This window comes from Hyperolius riggenbachi, chromosome 5 (genome assembly GCF_040937935.1).
Source record: "Hyperolius riggenbachi isolate aHypRig1 chromosome 5, aHypRig1.pri, whole genome shotgun sequence".
Lineage (NCBI taxonomy): Eukaryota > Metazoa > Chordata > Amphibia > Anura > Hyperoliidae > Hyperolius > Hyperolius riggenbachi.
The window spans coordinates 116,154,267-116,166,816 of NC_090650.1; the positions used below are offsets into that span (position 1 = coordinate 116,154,267).

Here is a 12,550-nt window from a genome sequence, read left to right on the forward strand (position 1 = left end):
ATTGGCTAACTACTACTGGGATCAATAAACGTGTGTGTGACAGGGGTGTTGCTGATGATAGCTAGCCATTAAAATCATATGCTAAGATCTTTCGTTGGCACAATACTTGTCCATTATTAATCAGAGATTTCAATCATACTTGAAAAATGTTGTCTTCTGTAGTCATTTTCCTGCAATGACTGTGAATGGTATGTGGTGGATGACCTATGGCCATACCCCCTTCCCTAGATGAGAGTAGTTTGCATTCGCTACGGGCTCTTTCAGACAAGAGCCCTTTCCCTGTGTTTCTACGCAAAGTTGATACTTTGCGTTAACCAAGGCAAAATGAAAGTCCATAGACTTTCATTTTACCTTTCACACCCGACGCTGCGTTTCGGTGCGTTGCGGTTCAACGCACCCAGGTGCGTTGAACCGTTGGGAGCCGGCGTTTTCCCGTCGAGGTAATTAATAGCTACCGCCGGTGATTTCGTCGCACCGCCGACACGCCGCAGGCCATAAACGCATGCAGAAGAACGGCTCCTGCGTGCGTTGGCTAATGTGAAAGAGCCCTGAAGATCACAAGCTCTATAGACATGAATCGCATTTGGAACTCTTAAAGGGAACCTGAGGTGAGAGAGCTATGGAAACTGACATATGTGTTTCCTTTTAAACGATGCAAATTGTCTGGCTGTCCTTCTGATCCTCTGCCTTTAATGCGTTTAGCCATAGACCTTGAACAAGCATGCAGGTCAGGTGCTCTGACTGAAGTCTGACTAGCTTAGCCACATGCTTGTTTCAGGTGTGTGATTCAAAATCTACTGATGCAAGCATGATTAGCAGGCCTTCCAGGTAACTGGTTTAGTTTAAAAGGAAATACTCTATATGCCTCTCACCTCACCCCACTGCATCCTAATAAACAGGATACAGGGAAGATGAAATCCGCACACCCGCAGATAAAGTCCAAGGGTTTTTATTGATTCAATTCCAACTCACAAGACAATAAAATGGCTGACATGTTTCGGATCTTATCCTTACTCATAGCCTAAGTATACTGACATCTTGGTGGATCATATATACTATCAGACCCGCCCGAAGAGGGCGTACACTCATGACATCATTAAAGATCAACCTGGGTCTGGATTTAAAGGTGCAGGAACCAAGTCCGCACAAACCTATACATGTCCACTATCACAGTACTTCTATACATAAGAAATACAGTAGCTAAAATACAAGAATACAAAATACAGAAAATACAAAAATACAAACTTACAAAAGTATTCAAAATAGCAGCATTTAAAACGATATCAATATATAAAATTAATATCCCACCTGGCATTTAAACCCTTCGGTTCCCTAGTTCCCATCTGTAAAATCCAGAAGGCCTCTCTAAGGCGTAATTTTTTATATACATCCCCTCGTCTAATGGGAACAGTAATCTTTTCGATTCCTTGAAAGGTGAAACCCCTCATAATACCACCATGCTTCTCCCTAAAATGTCTCGCCACATTGCTGATATTGTCTGTCTTCCAAGAGGCCCCATTGAAATGTTCAGAAATTCGCTGTCGTAAACAACGTGTAGTGCAGCCCACATATTGTATGCTGCAAATTGTACATGTGACCACATAGATGACAGATTTTGTGTTACAATTAATAAATTGTCGTAAAGAAAAAGTTTTCTGATTGGCAATGGAAGAGACACTACGCGAAGAATGGTGGTACTCACAATAATTACAGGAAGAAAAGCCACACCTGTAGGACCCCACAGTGGATAGCCATGTGGGGCGCACAGGTGTAGAGGAGGACTGGAACAGACTGGGTGAAAGAATGGATGCCAGGGATGGAGCCTTTCTATATGCAAATCTGCAACCCGGCTCAAGTACCTGCTGTAACTTGTCATCCGCATATAAAACAGGAATATATCTCTTAATGACCCCAACAACCTTATTATATTGTTGACTATATGTAGTTATAAAATTCAAAGTGCCAACATTGGCATCTTGTGTATGCGTAGTGTCGGGGCTATCATTTAGGAGATTATCTCTATCTCTGGAGGCAGCAATTCTCTGAGCCCTGTCTAAATCAGAGTCAGAGTAACCTCTGGATCTGAAACGAGATTTCAGGGTCGAGAATTCCTGTCGTGTGACAATTTATTAATTGTAACACAAAATCTGTCATCTATGTGGTCACATGTACAATTTGCAGCATACAATATGTGGGCTGCACTACACGTTGTTTACGACAGCGAATTTCTGAACATTTCAATGGGGCCTCTTGGAAGACAGACAATATCAGCAATGTGGCGAGACATTTTAGGGAGAAGCATGGTGGTATTATGAGGGGTTTCACCTTTCAAGGAATCGAAAAGATTACTGTTCCCATTAGACGAGGGGATGTATATAAAAAATTACGCCTTAGAGAGGCCTTCTGGATTTTACAGATGGGAACTAGGGAACCGAAGGGTTTAAATGCCAGGTGGGATATTAATTTTATATATTGATATCGTTTTAAATGCTGCTATTTTGAATACTTTTGTAAGTTTGTATTTTTGTATTTTCTGTATTTTGTATTCTTGTATTTTAGCTACTGTATTTCTTATGTATAGAAGTACTGTGATAGTGGACATGTATAGGTTTGTGCGGACTTGGTTCCTGCACCTTTAAATCCAGACCCAGGTTGATCTTTAATGATGTCATGAGTGTACGCCCTCTTCGGGCGGGTCTGATAGTATATATGATCCACCAAGATGTCAGTATACTTAGGCTATGAGTAAGGATAAGATCCGAAACATGTCAGCCATTTTATTGTCTTGTGAGTTGGAATTGAATCAATAAAAACCCTTGGACTTTATCTGCGGGTGTGCGGATTTCATCTTCCCTGTATCCTGGTCTGCCGTTTGGTTTCCAGCACCCTGCACATGGTAATAGAGGTAGAGCGGTCTTCTCTACTAAACTCCTAATAAACAGGATGCCAAGTTTTTGGGCATTAAACATGTGTCAACAATTTGCAATTTTGGCAGTTTTTTTTTATATATTGGCTCTTAGACTTCTACAGAATTCTACAGGGCTATTTAAGGATTTTGGTATTAAATGTCCAACTTCACTTCTGAAAAATGAAAATCTAGACCACATGCTCGCCTCAAGACGTCACGCATGTGCCACACCACGATCCCCCTGCCTCCTCCCATAGCAACAGAACGCGTCATCAGCTACACAGCTGACTTTACTGTACAGCCCGGCCCAGCGATGTCACCCAAGGGGATAGAGGTCCCGATCCCTGATGGGCAACATTTGTAATGGGTGTATGCAGCTTAATACGTTTAGTCATAGACCCTGAACAAGCAAACAGATCAAATGTTTTACTCAAGTTTGACTGCATTTACTGCATGCTTGTTTCAGGTGTGTTATTCAGATGCTACTGATGCCAGAATGATCAACATGACACCATGCCACTGGTACTGTTTAGAATGTAATTTAACAGCAGGTGTGGAATTACAGGGGGGCAGTCCCTGTGACTGCAGGGGGCCCAGAGCTGTAAGGGGGCCCCAAAAACTACTTTAACTCCCTCTAGTGTTCTCGCCAGAATTTTTTTTCCAGCCAAGGGTGGAGCATGAAAGGGAAATGCAGGTGCTGTGCCTCTCGGCACAACTCTGCTTACAGCATATGAAGATGATGAGGAGGTGAGCTGATGTGAGTCAGGTTCTCACCAAAATTAGCTGGGTGGAGTACTGGGGAGAGCCTGGGGAGAAAACTGCTCTGATATAGGGGTCCATCCTTCAGATCAGGTGTTTTGGGGTTACACTTGTTATGGGTGCAAAGATGCAAAGAGTACACTTGTATTTTGCCCCTTGTGAGATGCCCTGCCTCCCCCCCCCCCCCCCAGGCTGTGAAGGACTCCAGGGGTAGGAAAGTTATCACAACTTGTGAAAATTGAGGGGAATCCATCAAAGATTAGCTGGAGGACCCAATGATTTCTAGTTAGGCCACTGTCTGACAGCCTTCATATCCCTTTCACTTCAGTTGTCCTTAACCTCCTTGGCGGTCTGATTCTTTCCAGATTTTAGGGTCTAAAAGCGGTGCAATTTTTTTCCACTCTTTTAGACCCTAAAACCTGAAAAAAATCATTCTGGCAGGGAGATCTGCAGCAAAATAAAAAAAAAATGTACCTTCCTGGTCTCCTGTGCTGCAGTTTTCTTTTTGCCCACAAGATGGCGCTAATATACATATAAACGAACTTCTCTATATTTCTCTAATATAGAGAAGTTTGTTTTCAATATTAGCCCCGCCCCCGATGATGTCACGCTGCCACCACCGCTCTGCTGCCACCACCACGGCTGCGCTGCTCCAACTGGCTGCCGGGTCCCCGGAAGAATAGCGGGGACATGGGGGATCCCGGCGGCCAGGGAAAGACCCCACACTGCCGGGGAGAGAGGCTGGAGTCCCGCTGCGCAGCGAGATCGCGCGCGGGACTCCACAACTAAAGGTAAAGCTCTGCAATGCCTACCCCGACCTGAGCTCGGGATCACCGCTAATAGCTTGTTTTTTCTACCCCGAGCTCAGGTCGGGAAAACTGGCAAGGAGGTTAAAGGAAACCAGAGATGTACTAAAATTAAGAAAAGTTTTATACAACCTGGGGCTTCCTCCAGCCCCATGCGACGGATTGCTCCCACGCCACCGTCCTCACTCTTCTCCAAATCTGGTACCGGATCCCATAAGTTCTGTCAGTCGCGGCCAGTTTGTGCAAGAAAAGTGAGCCCTCTACGTATCTCTGCGGCAGCTCTGGTACACTTTAACCACTCTGCGACTGCCTAATGCAGAATTGCAGCCACAGAGTGGCTCCCCCAGGACCACCTAACGTGGAATTGCGTCATCTTGCGATGCACGACATTTGCAGCGAACGAGCGCTCGCTCAGCGCCCGTTCCCTGCAAGGGGACACAGAAGGCCGCAGCGATCAGCCTGCTAGCCCGCAATCGGCAGCAGGCTGTTAAAATGAGAAATAACAGTTTATTTACACGTGCAGTGCTGCGATCTACTGCAGCGCTGTACGGGGGACAGCTCTGTCACTGAGCTGTCCCCTCGAGTGGCAGAGAATGAGATCGCTCTCATAGGCTGATGCCTATGAGAGCCATTCTCCTGTCATTAGCTTTCGGGGGGAGCGAGGGAGAGTAGGAGGGGAAAATAAAATAAAAACAAACAATTTTAATAACATTTATTTACAATAGAATTAATAAAAAAAAAGAAAGAAAGAAACGTTGCCGCAGCAATCAGATGCCACCAACAGTAAGCTATGTTGGTGGAAACAAAAGGAGGGAGGATTCATTTGTATGCAGAGTTGTATGGCCCTGCAGCGAGCTTTTAAGTTTGCAGTGGCCTGCATTGTAAAAAATAGCCTGGTCACTAGGGGGTGTAAGCCTGTGGTCCTTAAAGAGAGTCTGAAGCGAGAATAAATCTCGCTTCAGACCTCATAGATAGCAGGGGCACGTGTGCCCCTGCTAAAACGCCGCTATCCCGCGGCTTAACGGGGGTCCCTGACCCCCCCAATCTGCTCCGTACAGCGGGGGAGCGCTTCCTGGTTGGGGCAGGGCTAACCGCCGCAGCCCTGCCCCACGCGCGTCTGTCAGCGCGTATCTCCGCCTCTCCCCCGCCCCTCTCAGTCTTCCTTCACTGAGAGGGACAGGGGAGAGGCGGCGATGCGCCGCTGACAGACGCGACTGGAGGCAGGGCTGCAGCCGTTAGCCCTGCCTCCAGGAAGCCATAAATCACGACCAAATCTGCGACCAAGTGTTGCAGTGGTCGCTTTGTGGGTGAAGGGACCCCCGTTAAGCCGCGCTATAGCGGCGGTTTAGCAGGGGCACACATGCCCCTGCTATTTATGAGCTCTGAAGCGAGATTTATTCTCGCTTCAGAGTCTCTTTAAGTGGTTAAAACATCTTCACATCGCAGCTGTGGATGCATGTCAACAAAAGTGGTCAGCGACACCCCATTCTCATGTGGATGATTAGCATTTGCTGTGATAATCCAGTATTAGAAAGCACCAGTGTAACATACACAATAGTGAGAAACTTGAAATCATTCCCGCTAATCACAGATAATGAGACACATAAAATCATTCTATATACCTTAAGAAATGCTGCTACCTTTCCTGTCAGTGATAACTGGCTAAACTTTCCATGAACCTATGTCAGTCTGGCCATTGAGAGGTATCATACAGTTACTCTTGCACTCTGCAGGTACTTAAACCCTGTATCAGCTTCCCCGCTCCACATCATAATCTGTTCAATATACTCCTGTGTTGATTAAGCAGCTCTCTCTAAGCAGCAAGGAAAACGATACAAAGCCTTTAATTTTTCATATGGGTTTTGAAGGGTCACATTATCCAGCATATCCATTTAATGACGTTTAATTAGCTAAATAGGACAATCTGTGGATGGTGTACGGACAGCCGTTTCATGTGACTCTCTTTCTTCCTGTCTCACTCCAGGGCTTCTTCCGGAGGAGTATTCAGAAGAACATGGTTTACACATGTCATAGAGAAAAGAACTGTGTTATCAATAAAGTGACACGCAATCGCTGCCAGTACTGCAGACTACAGAGGTGCTTTGAAGTGGGAATGTCCAAAGAATGTAAGTTGGCTGTTAGGTGTTCTTGATTTCCTTCATTAATGGTAACAAAGGCAAAATGTGATGCATATCTCTCTCTCTGTGTACTAAATGGTCGTGATTCAAGGCAGCATTCAAGGCTGGTCTTTTCATCTCACTAAAAGGCGAGCTTATGCTGGCATCTACAGTGCACATCTCTATTGTTGTTTCAAGGGCAACCACTATGAACAGTAATATACAATAGCAATCTATAGAGATAACTTATTAACGCTGTTATGAACCAAACTGTAGGCAGCAAAAAGTAGGTGTGTTGCCCAAGTAACCACATCTCATTCTTTAGAACGGAAAAAACAAAACTTAATATCTAACCTAGTGCTATGGAGCAACAGATGCATTGTGGATGCAGGTAGAATTATAAATCTGTCTGTCCCAAACCATCCATCCATCCATCCCTACCTATCCTCTCAAGCAGAGATGGATTAAGATGTAATGCTGCTCTAAGCAAGGTAGTAGATTTGGGGCCCCCTTGTGGTCTTTTTGGTAAGCTGTAGTGAAGAGAGGTCCAAGAAGGTAACAGGTGGTCCCCTTTGCACCCACTAGGCCTCAAGCACCTGCCTAGGTTGCCTGGAGGCAGGGCCGGCCCTAGACTTTTTGCCGCCTGAGGCAAATTTATAAAAAAAATTGCCGTCCACGTCACTTCCTGCATCGCCGCCCACTGTAATGTAAGTGGACGGCGATGCAGGAAGTGACGTCAGTGGAGTGCACGCTGGAACGCGGATAAGGTGAGTCCTCCCTGCCCGTGCCTCTTACGATTGAGCATCGGCTGCTTCCTATTACAGCTGGAGGGGAGCACAGATCGGGGGACCCAGGCAAGGGAGGGGGCCCCTCCCCACCGCTAGGCCCAATACCCCTGTCCTGCCCGCTACCCCTCCGGCTCGGCGGCCGCACACACCCCCCGCACCCACGGACGGGCGGGTGCCGCCCCTAGAAGTTTGCCGCCTGAGGCAAATGTTTCACCCCGCCTCATGAGCGGGCCGGCCCTGCCTGGAGGATGATCCTGCTCTCAGCTCCCAAACATGCTATTATATATATATATATATATATATATATACACTAGTAAAAAGGCCCGCCCGTTAAACGTGCACTAGGTCACAGCCGCTACCCCCTGCAATGCGCGCACATACGCGTTCCGCTTGCTTGTTCCCCACCACTGTCTGAAGTATTTGCACACAGGGAGCTGCTTGCTTGGCAGTTGGAAAAAGCTGTTATTTCCCACAATGCAATGGGAACCTCTGTGAACCACACACAGCAAACTGTCAGGTCTGGCCCTGTGTCCTAACTGCCCTGGCTGCGCACATGCTCAGTACAAAAAAGCCAGGGACACACAACCATTCAGTTGATGACGCAGGGACACTTGCATTTTATTGTATAGGATCCCCTTCCATCCAATCATACATCTGTCCGTTATCATGTTTATCTTTGCTTCCACCTGTTCAGAATCATCCAGCCCTCCCTCCATTAATTCATCCTTACAAGCAACACCATCTCCACACATTGTCTGACTATCCACCTCATTTTTTTTCCATCCATCCATCCCTATGACTTTCCATGGCTATAGTTGTAAAAATTATTCTCAATTTGTTGTCATGTTGAACATAATATACAAGGACACCTAATAATTGTTGCTATGATACCATTATATAGCGTAGGTTTACACATACTGTATATATACAAGACAAGGAAAAGGAGCACCCAAAACAGTGAAAGTGGTGAGCCTGAAATCAGTCTCTACACCCTTAAGGATCAATATGTGTAATTATAGTATGGAGTTGGCGCCACAAAGGTAATTATGAGCTCTTCAATGTATCACGTTGCAGATAATAGTAATTCTGCAGCAACTGACCACTGTTTTGAGGTATCCCTTTGTCATGCTGTTCTGAGCAGCTTGACAAAGTGGTGGATATCCAAAAAAGCTTGTAATGACTTTGATGGTGCCGACTCCTTGCTATAATTCTGCACTTATTTACAAACATACTTACTCTGCCTCTCCCAATGTTAGATAGTGGTCACAGTTGCAAGATTCGCATGAGTTTCCTTGCAATGCTAAAATGCACTTATTGCTTTCCTATGGAGATTCACAGTAAAGTAGGGGTAAAAAATGTCAGATCTGGTTGCTTTTGTTTGCATATCGCGTACAATTCCCTATTACCGAGAGTCAGCTTCTGTTAGCTGGTTGTTGGCCAAGTGTACCGAAACCACAAAGAATCATCTATGGAAAAACACAGCCATTTTCCGCTGACTCAAGTGTGACCCCTGCTTAAAACAATTTAGGGAAACTCAAAATGCTACTTTTTAGTCATAACACTTTGATATTCGGTTGGGCCAGCCACTTGTGCCCTTTTTGGAAGTCTTAGCTCTAAACTCTATGTTAAAGGACCACTGTTGCAACACATTTTAAAACTTACATATAAGATATACTGTACATTCCTCACAGAGTAAATGTACTATAAATTACTTTTTTCCTATGTTGCTGTCACTTACACTACTTAGTAAAAATGTGACGGATAATGATTGGTTTTGGACTAGTCCATCTCCTTATTGGAGATTCTCAGTATTTCCTTCATTCCATGAAAAGGATCTATAGAAAAATGCCAGCCAAACCTCCCTACTAAGTGGCACACTATCTTGGCAACTGCCATTTAGTGCTTTAAAAAAAACAAACCTGATAATCCAGAATCAGATCATTTAGGCGGGCAACCCTTTGGTTAAATGGGCACCGCATAGACCACGGAACCTAGGTAGTAATTTGGTTGCCAATGGCACCTGATAAATATTGTATTTAGGTGTAGAAAATAGAGGCGGTGGGAGTGTAGGTGGTGCTGGCATCACTTTGGTAAAATGCAGCATAGACTGCAATGTTAATTGTGGCTATAGCTGAGCCCAAGGGCTAATTTGGGCGGGGTCGGCGATCGATAAATATTAGGCGATAAACAAGCAGTTACCCCTGTTCCTCATGTAACGGTTTCACTCATGCTCTCAAGAAAAAGATAAAAATGTATGTGATTATATAGCTCTGATATCTTCTGCAGCACTTTACAGGGTACACAGTCATGTCACTGATCGTCTTGAAAGGAGTTAACAATCTAATCCCTACCAAAGTTATTGTGTAATGTCCCATCATATTATTATATATCTATACAGCACTGACATCCTCTGCAGCACTTTACAGAGTACAAAGTCATGTCACTGACTGTCCTCAGAGGAGCTCACAATCTAATCCCTACCATTGTCATAGTGAGATAATGAGATTAAAGACCACTACATGGAGGAGAGCGCCACATAGAGCGAGAGGCAGCCACATGGGGGACAGAGAGAGAAGGAAAGACTGCCAGCTGTGGGAGGGGGAAGGGGGCTGTTAGTGATAAAGGGAGAGACAGACAAATGGTAGGTAGTGACACAGGGTGAGAGTGATATGAGGAAAAAATAGACACATGGGAAGGGTAGTTACAGAGAGCCTAAGGTGCAGCTGCATGGGCCCTAGAAAACATGGGGCCCCTGTGCGTCTGCACATCTTAAACAGGCCTTCCCTGTGTCTGTACTATGTCTGTACTGTGCTTTAGTGCAAAACTCATGAGGCAAACATCTAAATGGTACCTGGGAGGTGACTATAATAGTGTCAATCTGTCTAAGCAGATCTATCATTTATCTGAGTGCAATTGTTCATCAGGTGTGGTGGCATTCATTGGGGCAGCTGTTTCAGTTGATCATAGTATCACCTTATGGGTGCCTGAAGGCAAGCTGACTCCGGTGAACATATGCAGCTTACTGTATCCTGTGTAGATCACCCAGAATAACAAATACCCAATTATCTGATGGGAGTTCACCAGAAGATTGGCATACAGCTCGATGTAAGATAGCAAGTCATTTTTTCATAAGATTAACTTGCAGCAATACTGGCCATGTGGGATTGTTTGCTCACTGGAACTTGAGATTTTGATTAAATATTCCTTACAGGCCTTGTTTTTTCAGTTCTGATAATGTATAGCTTTAACAGTCGAGCAACAGACGAATTTTAATTATTTTGCCATCATTAAAAAAAGGACAAACATAAGAAGTAAGGTAAAAGGGCTATTTCTGTTCAAAGGATTACAGTGCATAACAAATCCCCTTGGTAACTCGTTCAATTAACATGTTGCACCATTTTACTTAAACCACTGCTGTGCTTAATTCATTTTAATGTGTTCTAGCCCTCAGTCAGTTTGAGCTCTCTAAAGACAGAGGTGGGAAAAGACTTGTTGGAAGGCTTTGTGTATAGGCATTTTATCTACAAAGCTGTGATTAAAAGTTTCTCCTTTAGTCTTAAAAATAAAACTTTGATTACTTTTTCGCCTAAAGTTTAGCTTGTGTGTCTCTCTTGAATATAGGCCAACGTGTAAAATATCACTGCCTAAGTACTACAGAATACCCAGAGCCATGGTGACCCAGAGCCAATGGAAAAAAGTATAAAGGGAAGCTGAAGAGAGAGGTATATGGAGGCTGCCATATTTATTTCCTTTAAACAATCCCAGTTGCCTGGCATCCTGCTGATCCTCTGCCTGTCATATTTTTAGCTATAGACCCTGAAAAAAGCAAGTAGATCAGATGTTTCTGACAAAAATCTGACAAGATTAGCTGCATGCTTGTTTCACATGTGTGATTCAGACACTATGGAAGCCAAACAGGTCAGCAGGACTGCCAGGCAATTGGTATTGTTTAGAAGGAAATAAATATGGCAGCCTCCATATCCCTCTCACTCAGTGGCGTAACTAAGGAGCTTCGGGCCCCAGTGTGAGTTTTACATGGGGACCCAAGCACTCTATTGCTATGGAGCCCCAAAACCTACCAAGGAAAGCTACAGTGTCAGAGAGGAGAAATAGGACTAAGGAAACAGTTTCTTAACCATTTTAGCCAAATGGACGTGACTGTCACGTCTATCCGGCTGCTGCTACTGCGCGCTCCCGCGCGTGCGGCCACATGCTCCCATGCCGCCCCCTGTTAGCCCAGAGATCAATGAATGGGAACTTAGTTCCCATTCATTGATCTAAGTCCCCGGCAGAAAGACCTTTCTGAAGACAGATCTTTCTGAAGAAAGAAAAAGTTTCCCGTACTCCCTATATTTCCTGGAAGCGAGAGCGTTCGCTTCCAGGACTAAAAAAAAAAAATTTGACTGTGGCAATCTTTGGCCAAATAGTAAAACTACATCCACATACATTTTCTTATTAAATAAACACATATTCGTATATTTAAAATTAACTGTTTACCTCTCACACTAAAAATTACCCAAATAAAATTTTTAATGAAAAAAAAAAATTACAATTAAAAAAACAACATAAATAATTACCTAAGAGTCTGAACTTTTTTAATACGCATGTAGAGGGTGTATTACTAATATTTTTTTAAATTATAGGCTTGTAAATAGTGACGCAAAACTGAAATAATGCACCTTTATTTCAAAATAAAATATTGGCACCATACATTGTGATAGGGACATAATTTAAATTGTGTAATAACCAGGACAAATGAGAAAATACAATTCATGGGTTTTAATTATGGTAGCACGTATTATTTTAAAACTATAATGGCTGAAAACTGAGAAATAATGAATGTTTTCCATTTTTTTCTTAATATGCCTGTTAAAATGCATTTAGAAAAAAATAATTCTTAGCAAAATGTACCACCCAAAGAAAGCCTAATAAGTGGTTGAAAAAACAAGATATAGATCGATTCATTGTGATAATTAGTGATAAAGTTATTGGCAAATTATTGGGAGGTAAAAATTGCTTGGATGCATAAGGTGAAAAACTACTGAGGGTTGAAATGGTTAAAGATTAACACTGTGCAATGCACATATAGAGGTGTTCATTATCAGCAGAAAAAAAAATAAAAAAAATGAAAAGCTAGTAAGATGAATGAAGGAGGGTCCTTAGTGGGCCCCA

General features: G+C 43.8%; 1 protein-coding gene across 11 annotated transcripts in view; it reads left to right on the plus strand.

Moving 5' to 3' along the window:
• The window catches only part of RARB (retinoic acid receptor beta), a 932,180-nt gene that overhangs the window by 764,715 nt on the left and 154,915 nt on the right, over positions 1 to 12,550 (plus strand). For all 11 annotated transcript variants that reach the window (XM_068236165.1, XM_068236172.1, XM_068236170.1 and 8 more), the window contains one exon: positions 6,458 to 6,599. In XM_068236165.1, the coding sequence (XP_068092266.1) occupies positions 6,458 to 6,599 (142 nt within the window). The remainder of the gene's footprint in view (positions 1 to 6,457; positions 6,600 to 12,550) is intronic.